Consider the following 17,121-nt stretch of genomic DNA (forward strand, 5'->3'; position numbering starts at 1 on the left):
TTTAGAAACTTCCGATTCTAGGCCTTTGAAAGACTTTCCCACTAAAGTTCACCTGAATCCTGAATAAACTAAAACAAATATACTTCTTTATGAATTGTAGGGCTTTCAAACATGTAAAGCAAGTCTTTACATGATTTTGATACAAATAAACATTTTAAAGAAATTACAAAGCCATATATGCTGGCACCGTTTTTGTAAGAAACAAAAAGTAAAAACCTATAAAAGTGTAAGTGCTTGTAGATATATTTGCATAAGTGTTGATGTACATATATGTATAAGTGTTTGCATGTATGTGTGATGTGCTTTTCATATTATTGGAGGAAGGGTATGCATTTCAGACCATTCGTAGTGTTTGCCTCTAGAGGCGAGCTTGGGGGTGAGTTTAGGGCTTTAACATGGGTTATGGCTTGTTGTTGTTAGTGTTTGGAAAGTAGTTTATATGAAGTGCTATATAGGAATAAACACACACACAGCTGTGTGCTCTGTGTTTAACTCTAGAAAAGATCTATGTCTATAAAAGAAATGTTCTTAACTTGATGTTTCTTATTAGGTTTTACTGTCAAGATATCCGGGCTTATGACATTTTATTTGGAGACACACCACGGCCCGCTCAAGCAGAAGATCTTTATGAAATTCTTGATTCCTTTACTGAGAAGTATGAAAATGAGGGACAACGGGTCAACGCGAGGAAAGAGGCGAGGGAGCAGAGGAAGGTGTCTGTATGCGCGGTGTCTGTGTTTCTCTCAGTGGCCACAGGAACCTCTTTGTGTGAACTGTTCTGTCCGTGATTCGCGCCCCTAAGAACCCCCTAAACTCCCCTGCCATTTCACTTACATAGTTTTGTGGAAACGGCACAGAACCCTGCCGTGTCACGTACACAGATTTCAGGGAGAAGCACAGTTTGTTTCCGTGATTGCATTTCTCCAAGGATAGAACTTTGTAATATTAACTAATATGCTAATAATCACTGCTGATACCTGGCCTTGAGGTGCCTTCTCCTCTAGCCCCACAACAGGCCTGTGTGATCCCCGTCACACAGAACAGAAGCTGGCGCACAGAGCCCCTGCAGCCGCTGCCTCTCCCAGTCACCCCACTACGGCACCTGCCTGGGTGGTCGGTGCCGGACGAGGCGAGCGTCCAGTTGCAGAAGAGTGTCCCCATGGTCACCCGCCTATCGTCGTCCAGTGCAGCTAGTATTTCCCAAAGCAGCACATACGAGCACCTAGGGTCTTCCACAGTAAGGTGTGGGAGGAGGTCTGCCATGTCCACTCATGAGAAGAGAAAAGCCTCATGTGCTCCTGAGTAAAAACAGGGTTTTACAATTATGTGCTTTTTGTTTGTTCCTCCCAGGCTAAAGAGTTACCCCCAAAACCATCGTGGCAACCACAGCCGCCTGCACAGGTGCGGCTGAACTCTGGCTCTCCAAGTAAGTATTTCTCTTGCAATTCAAATGCAATTATTAAATATTATCATTGTTAAGAAATCAAGCTACATTGTTAAACCTTGAAGTCAAATAGAACTAATAGGTGTTAAAGAGAGAAGAATAAATACTCGACCTCTTATACGCACATAAGACAAATTCTCATTGCTGTAGTTTGTGAAAATGGCTGTTCTCCTTCAGAAGGCGCTTTCTCCAATTTACAAACAGATTCACCTTTAAAGTTTTTCTCATTTATTTTCATTATCATTTCTTTCAAAGACTGTCAGTTGGGTTACAATTTTTTTCTACTTGTATCTTTTGTCTGTTGATCTTGTTTTTTGTATATCTTACTATATGAAAGTTTTAATCTTATTTAAAAATATGTCTTCATCTATGTTTTATAGGTTTGGTATTATTTAGTCACGGTAAAGGTCTTCCCACCTCCTATACAAGGTTGTATTCATGGTCTCCTAGATTTTCTTGCAGTTTGTTTATTTTTGCAATTACTGGACACTTATTCTTCACATACTTTGAGATCATTTACCAGTTCTCCCCTCCTTCCTCAATATGCAATTCTAGCTAAAATAATATCATGTACTTATGTTAATTCTATGATTTTGGGATATTAATTGCAATAACACTACATGTATCAATTAATTAATTTGGCATCTGTGTAATAATCCTCTCATTTTATGCTTTCCATTTGTTGAGAGATTATTTTATGTCTTTCCTAAGATTTCATCATTTCTGTGTCTTTCTTGTTAAATTTATTCCTAAATACTTTATAATTTTGGTTTGTTATGGTGAATGGAGTGTACTTTCCCATTTCTATTTTAAAATACTTATTTTTATAGTTGAGAAAGTCTTAATTGGCATATATTTTGTCTTATATCTGGTCAGCTTCCCAAAATCTCTTATTTCTAGTCAGTTTTTAGAAATGGATTCTCTTGGGATGTTTGTGCCCTCTTCCCCTCCCTGCCAATGTATATTTCTCTGTTCTTGTGTCCACTGTCCTTCGGGGGTCTGCAAACACTGCCAAAGGGTGTATGGGCACAGATAACTTCAGTGAGACTGTTTCCAGCTCTCCTGCTGCTCCCAGATGTGTTCTTTCTTAAAGCCAGTCCAGCTGAGAACTGCCACACAGGCTGTGCTCTCGGTCTTCTATTCTTTCACAATCGATTTTTTTGCACTTGAATAAGAAAAGCAAACCCCCAAACCGTCCTGATTCATACTACCCTACATTGTCCCCAAAATGTCAGCACAACAATCCAATGTGAAATATGGAGGTTGATGTTGGTGTAGTTAGTGAGTGATTCTGATGAGTCGCAGATACTTTCTTAGATCACATGATTTTTGTTTCTTTGCTTTCATCAAAACTGAAGAGGGACCTAATGGAATGGTCATCTGAATTTATAATAAGAATAGTAATTAATATTATCATTATGTATTAACTATTTTAAGAAACACATAGCTATCACCAAAACAAAAAATTATAATAGTAATACTTGATTGTTGTTTCAAAGACAGATAACTATTGAGTTTTTGACCTCTGTCTCATCTCAGAAGGAATATAAAAGAATTCTGTTACATCTCCTTCTAGCCCTCTTTAGTTTTTATAAGAACCAGATTTCTTAGCACCTATATCTTTAAAGAAGAATACTAAAATACAATTTGATTTTGAGCCTGTGCCATTCTAGAAATAAGAAATATTCATCCCATGTACATGAACTAATTTTAAAAAGTCTCATCCATCTGTTGAGATGTATTTCAAATCAAATTTTACTTTCATGTTTAGTAAGTTAACAAATTCATAATATATTTAAGATTTTGATCAACTGTGTACTAATAATGATTCCAATGATAACTCAATCTATAAGAAATCATTTAATAGAGTCTTGTGTTTACTTAAAATAAAATGTAAACAATAAATTTGTGTACAAAATTTTATTGTAGAAACTGTTACATAAAAATATGATATTAATACACTAGTATAAAATCTTTGGGACAAATGGAATTAAAATATGATTTGAAGGTTGAAAATAAACATGACATAATTTCTGACTATTAAAAAACAGCTTGTTGATTTTCTTTAATGAATGATGGTGGGTTTCAGATCACTATTTTATTCAGATTCTTTTATCCAAAAAAGGAAAGATATGATTATTTAATTTAAATAATTGCTATTGAAATATGCTAAAATGTATGCCCTTTACAACTTTTAAGTTATAGTGGACAATTTTAGGTGTCAGTTAAAAAATATACAAGTGAATACATGCTATTTAAAAATTATTTTAGGGGTTAAGCAAGCAAGAATGTTTGAAAATTGCTGGCTTGAGGGTGATAAGCTTTTTTTTCAGGTATTTTATGATTGCTTCTGGAAAAGGATGTGTCTGTGTTTTCCGTGAACGTGTAGTTGCCCGGCCATGAGCTGTGGTTCACGAGCTTCTGATCATCCAGGGATCAGATACTTACCATCTGCCTTAAGTTTGGTGTATTCCCTGGGTTTATTCAGGCATTCCTCTTGATTTAAAGCATGGTAAAATAATGATATTTGTATCAAGTATAGCAGCTTAAAATATTTGCTTGGCAAGGGCAAGATTTTGCCTTCTTGGGTTTTTTATATTCTATATACTCGTAAGTTTTCTAAATGTTCCCCTGTTTTTTTTGCAGGTAACAGAAACGAATATAAGCTCTATCCTGAACTTTCCAGCTATCATGAGAGAGTTGGTAAATAAAATTATCTGTCTGTTAAAAATGACCCATATCCATCTTGTGATCACAAACTTCCTGATCAATCTGGCAGGTTGTGGAAACCTCTGGGAAAGTGTTGGGCGCCCTTTCTTTGATTTACAGGATGTCCATGTTATTGTGAGAAGCACTTCACTTAAAAAATGCCATGCTTTTGTTCTCTTACTTGCTTTTAATTTGAGATAACGGGAGTGATGGGGAAGCCGGCAAAGACCCCGTGGGCTCAGGACTGAGTGGCTCCCGGCCACAGGCTCGTCCAGAGACCCGACCACAGGCTCTCTTGAGAACTCGTCAGGAGCAGGACAGAGTTTGTTAATTGTGAATGACAACTTACTTCTCATTGCATTTCTCTGGTTCTTAGCCCCATGAATATTTTTACATTTTTAAGGAATTTTTTATTTTTCATATTCAAATATTTTGCTGTTACTGGGAATTACTTCGAAAAACTTATTAGGGTTTCCTATAATAAAAATAGTCCTTCAACCTGTTTCACTTCAATATTCTTTAGAAAGTGTTCTTTGACAGAATTAAGCAGTTATTTAGAGATTGGAGTGGGAAACAAATTGAGGGCAAAGCTTGGATACTTGTAATTAGCCTATTTTCCCATCGTCTCTCCATCCTGGAGTCAGAACCACATGCTGCTGGGTTAATAAACTATTGGAGAATTACCTGTTTCCTGTAAATAGAATAGGAAGGTAACTAGGTACCCTTTTTCTTTAGTTTATAAAAATACTTCAAAAATGTCTCTTGAGTAGAATCCCCTGAACAGAAGCAGCCGTTTCCTGATGGATTAGGGTCCCTGACTTCCCCTTGTTGTCAGCCTGGCAAGTGTTCGGAGCCGCCTCTGCCTGTCCCTTCCCGGTGATTCTCCTCTGGGCGCTGAGGTCCCGTGTTCAGAGCTGGTGCGGGGCCCGGGGCTCTGCTGTGGGCAAACGCGGTGTGTGGTCTGACATACTGAGGAAGCTCTGAGAGGTTTTGAAGACTTGATTTGCAGTCTGTGACTTACGGCTGTGGTCAAGGTGAGATGGCCAGAAATCTGACCAAAGGCGCACATCCTTTAGGAGCAGAAGTGGTAACAGGAGAATGTTTACACCGAGTAGCGCAGACATCCAGACTTGCGTGTGAGCGTTGTTTTCCTTTAGAGACTCGGTTGGGCTTAGACCTAGACTTGGGTATCCTACAATCAAAGGCGTTCTTAAACCTGACGAGGTCACCAGAGGAGCTGAACCCTCTTGGGAAGGGTGCCCAGCAGGGACCTTGAGGGGTAAGGCCGAGGCTGTGGACCCCAGGTGCCTTGGTGACGTGACACTGGAGACTGGAGGCCCTTTTCTCAGGTGTCTCTAAAGTCTGTTCCCGTAGCCTAGGTGCCTAATAAATAGTACTAATATCTCTTAAAAGGCACTGAGGGAGAATGTTTAATGATAAGAAATAAAACCCTAAGTAGGCTCTGGAGACAGGCTCCGATTTAAATCCGATACGTTGGTTCACTGACAGTGATCCAAAGGTAATGTCGCCTCCCCGTGGGTGGCTGGTTTGTGTTTTTATATTTGAGAGCAGGACAAGTTAGGTTGTACAGACAATAGGTACTAAGTTAATATTAATATTAATTTATTTTAGTCCTTTCTCTAAATACAAGAGATTTTGAAGAAAAAAATGAAAGGGAAGATTTAAAGTCTATTTTTAAAATAAAATTACTTTACATTACTGTGTTGTTTGAAGAGCAGCCATGAAACCAGTTAAACTCTCACCAAGGACTTCCTGACCTCCCGGCTGACCATCCTTGTGGAGAAAAGTCACAATACACCGGCCTGAGCCTGAGGTTGAAGCCCCATTTATGCAGGACACCCAGGCCCCCATGGGCTAGCTCCTCGGCCTGCCCCAGGCCCACAGGCGAGCTGCGGTCATGCATAGGCCGTCGGGCATAATGATCATTCTCCAAATCACCTGTACTTTTGTTTAGCACCCTCTAGAAACTCCAGCTACGTGGCACTCAAGCCTCCCAGCCAGACAGGCCTGGAAAGTCCACAGCCCTATTTACTTATGTTTTCATAACTGAAAGCCTCCTCCTGTGTCAGCTTTTGTGGCCTTCCTCTTATCCACCCTATAGCTGTCAGTGAAATCTGGGCACTATGGGTAACTCTCTGCTCGGGGGCTGACCTGTGCTATGTGGGTGCTTAGCAGCATCTGGACGATGTGCATTCGATGCCCATAGTACCCTGGTGGTGATAACCACAAATGCCCCAGACTTTCCTTTTGAGAACCGCTGGTCCTGTGGCCCCCTGGTGGCCTCATCTGGCTCACTCACCATTGACAGTCACCCCCTACAGAGGATGGACATGATCCCCAAAGCTATAGACCCCAGCACATGGCCTGGGGGGACCTGGGTGCCAGAGTCGAGTCAACACCCCAGCTCGTCTCTATGGTAGATGTGTAACAAGACCAACGCTGTGTTCTCCCAGTTCTGGTCCCTTGAGGTGGACCTTCCAAAGGCTATGATTATTCTCCTGAATCGTGTCTGGGGCCCGACTGTTGGCCACACCTGGGCTACATTGCGCAGGCTCCGCCGAGCATCCCGGACCCGACCGTGCTCATTGTGAGCCTCAGGGTGGCTGCCAATCACTAAAGCTGATTGTAATCTGCTTCCTGTTCAGCATGGCCCTGACTGGGAGAGAAAAATAACCTCTATTTGAATTAAACTTGAATATCATGATGAAAATGGCCAGTTGCTTCAGAGATCCTCCAGGTTCTTTTAAGCACAGAAATACAAAACTTGAAGGCACATATCGCTCAGAAGGGAGGTGTCTGTGAACGTCTGAGTAACCCGTGGGGTTTGGGTGGTCCCCTTCCTGAAGGACATAGCTCCTTGGCTCACCTTTCTTTTTCTTTTTAATAAATTATTTTGTGGGCATTAAACTTCTTCTTATGCAAATTATCCCTAATACCTACAGTAAAGAGAAACTTTAAGTCATTTTGAGCTTATCGAAGACGAAAACTAACAATTGGGCCTGGCACTGAATGGCTGTGAACTGTGCCCCGGGAAGGCCTGCCTTCCCTCAGGCTTGGCTCCTACACGCCTATGTTTTCATATGGACGAATTTTCCCAACAACTGCTGAACTCTAGCCTCCTATGCTTCCCCCGGGAGGTGGAGGGACCTGACTAGTGAGACAGTGAGGAATTTGGCACCTCTCTTGGACTGTCTGAGCCACCTTCTTTACTGCCTCTGCTCAAGACGTGGGTGGGGGAAAGGAGGAAGGCTGACTCTGACCTCCTCAAAGCCTTTGTCTGCTGCAACTCAGAAGCGTCTGCTTTGCCCTCACCCCCAGCTTTCCCACCATGGCTTTATCCTATTTCACTTGGAAACTACAGTTTGAGGCAATTAGACAACATCTAAATGGGAGGGATTGAACCAGGGCTGCAATCCTCTCTGTCTTTTCTCTTCTTTAGTTGATAGTATCCTTCTTCCTCTAATTATTCATCATAGAATACATTCCTAAAACCAGTAAGAACCAGTGCAGTTATCATTGATTACCCAGGGTCATCAGCATCAGATATTCTTATTATTTGTATAGTCTGGATAACAGTGATACAGGGAAATATACTAATTCTCCTTGAAAATGTGCCCAACAAAAGTAAAATGCTCTGATAAATCCAAGTTCAGTCTGTTGAGCAATTTCACACTGTGGTTGTGAGGACCTTGGTGTGGCATCAGTAGTGATGAGAGCGCCTGGAGACAGACTTCAGAGATCAGATCACCTCCTTGGATGGTCACGTGACACCTCCAAATCTCAGTTTCATATTCATGTTCTGTAAAGTGGAGGATGACATTAGCCGCCTCATTGGGAGGGAGGAATGGGCGGAGTGCGTCAGGCGCTCATCGCAGAGCCCGATGCAGCCAGCAGGAGCTGCTGTCACTGCAGACACAGTGACTGCCGCTGCCGCCACTGTGGGCACCTCCCTGTGCACGCTGAGTGCTGTGAATAGTGCTGCAAGTGTATCCGGGTGCTGCATCTAAGCCAGCTGTGGCTTCCTGAACGTTCCCTGATATTCACGAGCACTCCTTTCACTTGCTTCTTTCTGTTATCCAACATGCCTGGGAGACAAGAGGGAGGAGGAGGAGTTCCTCGAGGGTGTTCATCGCTAAGTTTGGTTAATTGAGATTGAGCTTGATATATGGAGATTGTAAATATAATTATTGATAAGAAAATAATTTTCAGAATGATTTTTTTAACATTAACTTCTTCTGATCTAATGACAAGAGACATGACGTGAGGACTCGCTGTAGGTCCCATCTCAATGTGGCCCCACGGCCACTTTTCACAGCAGTAGCTGTTCCTGAATATGTGTCAGCAGTTTAACTGGTTTTGATTATATCCAGACTATACCAAAATTGTATTCTGTTTGTGCCATTCTTTTAAACTTATTCTTAAAATTGACAGGGTAAAAGTAAATACAGTATAAAATATTAAAATATGCAGAAATTCTTTGTATTATAGAGAAACTAATTATACTAGTAATATCTCTCACACGGTTATATTGGTTATCAGAATTACTTCTTTAGGAGAACTCGAAGAATGGGATGGCGCAGGCTTTGTAGATAGAACTGTAGCACCATCTTGTGTGAGCCACAGATTCAATGTTTCAGTCAATGCAGTTTAATTAAAGTGTGGGCATTGTTATTCCTTACTGACAGGGCAACTTCTGTTTATTTTTTATTGTTATAGTATTATAGGTTCAAATAAGTTACTGGCTTTAGAATTTAGGTATTTATGTTTTCAGTATATCTGCACTTAGGTGCATTTAAAAAGCATCTAATTGCCTGATTTTTGCACAAAATTATATGAAACATAGAAATATAAAATTCCACATAGCTGAGTACTCAGAAAGTATCTGTTGCTTTATATTTCTTATGATGCTACACAGTTTATAATATTTGATGTCCTTTACTCATGTTAACCACTCAATTCTCAAAGTAATTTTTCCCAATATAACATGCTAAATTCTACACACTGTGTTGAAATTCTTGTTGAACATATGTGCACAGGCTTCCTGACGTGCTAATATGAATTTCATCTCTGTATTGAGAGAAAGGATCAAGTAAGCACAGGAATGAAAACAGACATGAAACCTGGGGGGAAAATGCTGATAAAACAGCAAAATACTTCCGAGGCGGAATCCTCAAAACCAGTGACTACAGAACATGGTTTCTACATAGAATCTTTTATGATACGATCATGAGCACAAATACCCGCTTCTCTCTAACAGCTATAGTTCACAGAAGCCATCATGACTATTGTATCAAAATGGGAAAAATATAGTGTTATCTTATAGGTTATTCAAAATTTAAATCAAACAATTATTACCACAAACATTTGCTAAATATATAGTAAGAATGTAATAATGTGCAGTCTGACTTGTGTGGATTTAGGAAATATTACTGCCAGACATCTGCTCTTTTCAAAGAAGAAAAACATAAGTTTAATAACATGATGATGATCACACGGATCCTCTGCTGTGGGTCCTGCCGGCCTCCAAAGCATCAGAATACCAGCCCTGGGTCATTCACTTATGTCTCACCCACACATACTCTCAGTTTTTCCCCCAACAAGTGTGAATAATTTAAGTACTTTTTTTGTTTTAGGCAATTCGAGTCAACCCATAGAAGTCACAGCACTGTATTCTTTTGAAGGACAGCAGCCGGGGGATTTGAATTTTCAAGCTGGAGACAAAATCACCGTTATATCAAAAACAGATTCACATTTCGATTGGTGGGAGGGAAGGCTTCGAGGTCAAACTGGCATTTTTCCAGCCAACTATGTTACGATGAATTAAAGTTTATATTATTTTCTTCTTTGAGAACTGCCAAAAGATTATTTCTACACTGAGAGGATTTGCCATTCAGTTAACCCATGTTTAATATAAGTTAAAAAATACTTCTTGTTTATTCCATAAACTTTTAATCCAGTATGTAAAAAATTTTGTTTTACTATGTGTAAGTAAATGATTAACTTACATATCTTTAGATACTTTGTACTAATTTTATCACATATACTATTAATAGTTAATATCCTCCAATTATATGGCTGGTTCTTTTGTGTTAATTTTCAGACATCACAAATGTTTGATTTAGCTGTGTCTGTGATAACTATTTTAATTTCAGAAGTGTAAGGGTGGGGCATGAATACTAATTCATATATTTCTATTTGCAAAGTGACTCAAGAAGGAGAAATCAGCTTAAGTAGGGTATTAAGTAATATTTAGAGTTGTAGGTATTAACTAGAATATGAATCCTTAAAAAGTATCTTTCTACCTTCAAGATTGTATATATACATTTATAGTAGAAACACACTATTACAAAGGAGTTCAACCACTATGCATTAAAAAACAATGACATCTATTAACTTTTCTTCATGAGGTTATATCTGTTCGTTTATAGCAGTAGAATCAACTTCTGTTCACATGGTTCAGTTGTCCCTAAATAAATGTTTTTAAAATGCTAAGTTAATGTCTTGATTTTCTTTTTCTTATTTTCTTTTTGTAAAATAGGCAGAGGTCCTGTGGTTGGTCTGCAGGTTAAAACCCACCTCCATGATTGGGCTGCATAACTTCTTTTTTTTTTTTTCAGCTTTATTGATGTATTATTGACAAATAAAATTGTAAAATATTTAAAAGGTACAATGTGATGTTTGATATACCTATACATTGTGAAAGGATTCCTACTAAGTTAATTAACACATCCATCATCTCATATATTTACTTTTTTTTTTTGGTGGGAACATTTAAGTTATACTCTCTTAGCAAATTTCAGTTATACAATACAATGTTATCAACCATAGTCACCACGCTATACATTATATCCCTAGAACTTATTCCCCTTATAACTGGAAGTTTGTACCCTTTGACCAGCATCTCTTAATTTCCCCCACCCCTTATATATATATACACCAGATTTTCTTTATCCATTCATCCGTTGATGGACGCTTTGGGTTTTTTATATATAAGATCATGTCATCTGCAAACAGAGATAATTTTACTTCTTCCTTTCCAATTTGGATGCTTTTTATTTCTTTTTCTTGTCTAACCACTCTGGCTAGCATTTCTGGTACTGTGGTGAATAGGAGTGGTGAGAGTGGGCATTGTTGTTCATTCGTGATCTTAGAGGAAAAGCTTTCAGATTCTCACTCTTGACTATGATGTCAAGATGGTGGGATGGTCATATATGAGCACGCGGTTTAATCTCCACATGTTTGAGAATTTTCCAGTTTTTTCCTTGTAGGTGATTTCTAGTTTCCTACCAGTGTGGTCAGAAAAGATGCTGGATATGAGTTCAATCTTCTTAAATTTATTAAAACCTGCTTTGTGGCCTGACATGATCTATCTTGGAGAATGTTCCCTGCGTACTTGAGAAGAATGTGTATTCTGCTGCTGTGGATGGAGTGTTCTTTGTATGTCTGTTAGATCCATCTGGTCTAATGTGTAGTTCAAGTCTAATGTTTCCTTATGGATTTTCTGTCCAGATGACCCATCTATTGTTGAGAGTGGGCTATTGAAGTCCCCTGCTATTCCTGTGTTACTGTCTGTTTCTCCCTTCAGATTTACCGATATTTGCTTAATATATTTAGTGCTCTGATGTTGGGTGCATAAATATTTACAATCGTTATCTCCTCTTGATGAATCGACCCCTTTATCATTATATAATGACCTTCTTTGTCTTGTTATAGGTCTTGGCTTATAGTCTGTTTTGTCTCATATAAGTATAGCTACCTCTGCTTTCTTTTGGTTTCCGTGTACATGGAATATTTTTCCCATCCCTTCACTTTTCAGTCTGTGTGTCCTTGAAGCTGGAGTGAGTCTCTTGTAGGCAGCATGTAGTTGAAACTTTTTTCAAATCCATTCAGCCACCTTATGTCTTTTGATTGGTGAATTTAGTCCATTTACATTTGAAGTAATTAGTAAAAGATATGGACTTACTATTACCATTTTGTTCATTGTTTTCTGGCTGTTGTAATTCTTCTGTTCCTTTCTCCTCTTTCTCTCTTCCTTTGTTATTTGACCATTTTCTGTACTGGCATGCTTAGATTCCTTTCTCTTCATTGTTTATGTATCTACTATAGGTTTTTGCTTTGTGGTTACCATGAGGCTTACGTAAAACATCTTGTGGTTATGACTGTCTATTTAAGCTGAATGCATAGAAAAGCTGTACATTTTTACACTCCCCCACGTTTTATATTTTTGATGTCACAATTTTCATCTTTTCATACTGTGTATCCATTAAAAAACTATTGTAGTTATAGTTATTAATACTTTTGTCATTTAGCCTTTATACTAGAGTTATAAGTGGTTTTCCGACCAACACTACAATACTAGAGTATTCTGAATTTAAATATATATGTACCTTTACCAGTGAGTTTTATACTTTCATGTTTTCCTGTTACTAATTAGCATTCTTTCATCTCGGCCTGAAAAAGCCCCTTTAACCTTTCTTATTAGGCTGTTTTAGTGGTGATGAATGCCTTCCGCTTTCCTTTGTCTGGAAAACTCTATCTCTCCTTCAATTCTGAAGGACACCTTTGCTGGGGAGAGTATTCTTGGTTGGCAGTTTTTTGTCATTCAGCACTTTGAATATATCATCCCACTTCCTTCTGGCCTGCAAGGTTTCTGCTAAAAACTCCACTGATATTCTTATGGGGTTCCCTTGTACATAACAAGTTGCTTTTCTCTTGCTGTTTTTAAGATTCTCTCCTTGTCTTTAACTTGTGACAACTTAATTATAACATGTCTTTTTGATTCATCCTATGTGGAATTCTCTGGGCTTCCTGGATCTGGAAGTCTGTTTCTTTTGCCTATGTCAGGGGAGTTTTCAGCCATTCTTTCTTTGAATGAGCTTTCTGCTCCTTTCTCTCTCTCTCATTCTGGAACCCCAGTAATGTGTAAAATCATCCACTTGTTGATGTCCCAGAAGTCTCTTTAGCCATCTTCACTCTTTTTCAGTTTTTTCTTTTTCCTCCTCTGATTGGATGAATTCCACTGCCTTGCCTTCAAGTTCACTGACCCTTCCTTCCACTTGATCTAGTCTGCTTTGAACCCCTCTATTGGATTTTTCAGCTCAGTTATGCTATTCTTCAGCTCTGTGATTTCTGTTTTGTACTTTTTTGTATTTTCTATCTCTTTGTTGAGATTCTCACTTTGTTCGTGCATTGCTTTCCTGACCTCAGTGAGCATCTTTATGACTGTTATGTGGAACTCTCTATCAAGTAAAACACTTACCTCTATGTCATTAAGATCAGTTTCTGGAGTTTTATCTTGTACTTTTGTTTGGAACATACTCCCTTGTTTATTTATTTTCCTTGACTCTCTGTGTTGGTTTCTGCGCATTAGATAAAACAGCTGCCTCTCTCGATCTTGACAGAGTGGTCTCGTGTGGGAGAGGAGCCTTGTCAATTGGTCCAGCCCAAGCTCCTGGTTGTCTCTCAAGCCTTTATGATTGTCCAAGCTGCCATCTTTGTTCTTAGTGACTCCCAGCAGTTGAGGGTCTGCCAAGACCCTGTGTCTCAAAGGGTAGGATTGCAGTCAGCTCCCAGATGCAGGCTGATTGGAAGCTGGACCCTCAGGCAGCATTGAGAAAGTATGTAGTTAAGTCCTTTCTATGGAGAAACAGAGATGAGTGTTTTTACTGGCTCCCTCTGCTGAGCCTGGGTGTAATAGCTGAAGGGTGGGGAGGGGGCTCTTATACCCATTTAAGAACTGTTTCTCTGTTTGCTGCTAGTCTTGTGGGACTAGTGAATGCAAACCCCACTGGCTATCGGAGCTAGGTGACTTGGGGTCCCGTCCCTCAGATGGCAGCCATAAAAGATGAGGCACTAGATGTGTGGACAAGCTTCTTCCAGGGAGATGATGGTGACTTAGTTTTATTATTGGCTACCCCAGGGCTCTGGGGAGGATCACAGCCAGCACCTAGATGTGGCTAATCAGGTATTGGGCTCTCAGTCAGCAGCTTGTGCAGGATACAGTCAGACCCCTTCCAGGGAATGATGGGGAGATGGGCGTTTTTGTCTCCTCCCTCTGAGCTGAGCCCCAGGGTGAGAGCCATGGCAAGTGCTCATGTTCCCAGTAAGACCTGCTTCCTTGTTTGCTATTGTGCTGTGGGACTCGTGAAGGCAAGCCCTGTTGGCTTTCAGAGCTTGGTGGCTTGGGGGCCTATCCCTCGGTGGCAGCCCTAAAAGTTGGGGCACTAGATGTGTGGTCCTAACCCTTCACTCTTAGAGAGAAGCTGGGATTTGGAGGTTCCCTCTTGATTGTATGGTGCGGTGTTGGGGTGGGGTTTATGGTGAGAGTGTCTCAGCCTTTCCGACCTATTTTGATGTGAGTATTTTCCGAATGTATAGGAGTCACTCAGCTAGTCTCTGGATTTCTCTCAGAGGTAATTCTCCTTGCATAGCTGTATATTCAGTGCAGCTGTGGGAGAAGGGAAATTTGGGAGCCTCCTATGTCATCATCTTGGTCCCTCTAACTTCTTCCTTGAACTCCAAACTCATCTCCAACTGTGCACTTGACAGCTGTATTTGGACACGTGATAGCATCTCAAACCTAACTTGTCCAAAACTAAGCTTTTGCTTTCCTCTGCTCTAAAGCCTGCCCCCCAACATTCCCCTTCAGTAAGTGGAAATTCCATTCATCTACTTCCTTAGGCCACAGGATTACTTAGGAGCCATCCTTGATTCTTCTTTTTATCTCATGCCCTGATCAAACTCACCAAGGATTTCTTTTGGGTTCAGAATACTGGACCTGACTACTTCCTACTACCTCCATCACCACCTCTGTAAATTAAGCTGCCGTTAGCTCAGCCCTAGACTATCATAACAGCCTCCAGCTTGGATTCCTTTCTTCAGCAGAGCAGCCAAAACGATCCCCTTAAAATAGTACTCTCACTCTCCAGCTTTCTCTCCTGCTGTGCCTTCTTCATAGCTTTACATTGTCTGCACACATGTGTTAACCGTTTTTATAATGCAATTCTTAAGCCATGGAAAAAGAAGAATGAAGACTCACATATTATCACCCAGCAAGAAATAAAGCAGAGTGTGTTCTTTTTCCCAAACTCTTCCCAATCTCCCCCTCCTTCTGACTCAAAGGTAATCATCATCCTGACTTTGCTGTTTATTAGTTCCATGTATTTCTCTGTTTCTATTATATATGTGTGTGTCCCTAAGCACTATGTTTTTGCCTTGCATGATTGTAAGCTTACAAAATTTAAACTTTTAAACTTGTACAAGTCATTCATTTGCAATGGAATTGTCATAAACAAACTATGATATACACATTCAAAGAAAAGATAAGGTGAAGAATCTCAGCATAAAGTTAACACTATAGGAGAAAACTAGATGGAAAATTTGGAATTCAAAAAGAAATAAACCAAGGAGATAATAAATGTAATTTAGATACAGCCAAAGAGAGAATCATTAAATTGAAGGTAAGTCAGAAACATATATCCAGTCTAAAACAGAGAGTTTAAAGGATTGAAAAATACAGGAAAGGCCAAAAGGAATATATAGAATAAGACAAAGTATACTAAATGAGTAATTAAGGTTCCCATCAAAAAGGAGAGAGAGAATCAGGCAGAAGCAATATATGAAGAGAGAATGGATGAGAATACTCCAAAACTTTAAAAAGACATTAAGTTATAGGTTTAAGAATTACTATGAACTCCAAGCAGACTAAACACAAAGGAAGCCACACATGTGCACATCATTATAAAGCTGCTAAATACTACAGACAAAGAGAAATCTAAAAAGTAGATGAGAACTGTTATAATTCCATAATAAGACAAACAACCCAATTGAAAACCAGACAAAAGATTTGAAAAGCCACTTCACCAATGAAAATATACAGATGCCTAATAAGAACATGAAAAGATGCTCAATATCTTTAGCAATTAGGGAACTCAAATGGAAACTGAGAATGAGATACTGCGACACAACCTCTAGAATGGCTAAAATCAAGTGTTAGTGAAGATGTGGAGCAACTAGAAGTCTCATACATTGCTGTTGGGAATGCAAAATTGTACAGTCACTTTGTAAAACAATGTGGTGTTTTAACTTCATAGGAAGTTAAATACTCCTTTACCATATAGCCCAGAGATTTTCTTCCTGGGTATTTATCCAGGATAAATAAAAATATATGTCCACACAAAGTCTTGTATGATGTTCATAATAGCTTTATTCATAATAGCCCCAAACTGGAAACAATCCAAATGTTCATCTTCTGTTCAGTAGGTAAAAAATGGTACTCTATCTGTGCCATGGAAAACTACTCAGCAATAAAAAGAAATGGACTGTTGATACAAGCAACAACATGTATGTATCTCAAAAGCATCTTGCTAAGTGTCAGAATCAGTCACAAAAGACCACATGCTATATGAATCCAATTAAATAAAATTCTACAAAAGGCAAATTAAAGAAATAGAGAACAAATAAGTATTTGCCAGGTGTCAAGGGGAGAAGATTGACTGTAAAGATTGAGAAGGGAATGTCGTAGCATGATACTAAATCTAATGAATCTAAAATGAAGACAATGCTATGCCTATCAATGGATCTGTTAACAAAGGGTCAATATTCATCACACTAAACTATATTGGATAAAAGTAGAAATAGACAAAAATAGAAATGGAAAAGGAGAGATAAACCCACCTATCTCAGTGCAGGGCTGGTCAAGGGGACAAAATGTAACTATATACATTCTATAAACCTAATAAGATGATTCAAATTGATTTATTTTGAGACTGTACTCTGAAATTACATGCCTGTTCTTAACAAATATCCATGGAACAGTACAAAAAGTTCACCATATTTTAATGCCACATAGAAAACATCATTTCTGCTACAATAAGAAATAGTAGAGATAACATTTCCTGGCCACAATGCAAACAAAAAAATTCATACGAGCTTGATATATTTCAAAC

The 17,121-nt window shown here is 39.2% G+C and overlaps 1 protein-coding gene across 1 annotated transcript in view; it reads left to right on the plus strand.

The window, feature by feature from the left end:
- The window catches only part of SH3YL1 (SH3 and SYLF domain containing 1), a 49,100-nt gene extending 38,434 nt beyond the window's left edge, over positions 1–10,666 (plus strand). Inside the window, exons 9-12 of the mRNA XM_087436405.1 lie at positions 551–713; positions 1,351–1,426; positions 4,091–4,147; positions 9,808–10,666. Coding sequence (XP_087292531.1) covers positions 551–713; positions 1,351–1,426; positions 4,091–4,147; positions 9,808–9,998 — 487 coding nt within the window. The 3' untranslated portion in view covers positions 9,999–10,666. The remainder of the gene's footprint in view (positions 1–550; positions 714–1,350; positions 1,427–4,090; positions 4,148–9,807) is intronic.
- Positions 10,667–17,121: the final 6,455 nt, after the last annotated feature.

The sequence above is a fragment of the Ceratotherium simum genome, chromosome 11, assembly GCF_057802395.1.
Source record: "Ceratotherium simum simum isolate JZ-2026a chromosome 11, ASM5780239v1, whole genome shotgun sequence".
NCBI classification, from domain to species: domain Eukaryota; kingdom Metazoa; phylum Chordata; class Mammalia; order Perissodactyla; family Rhinocerotidae; genus Ceratotherium; species Ceratotherium simum.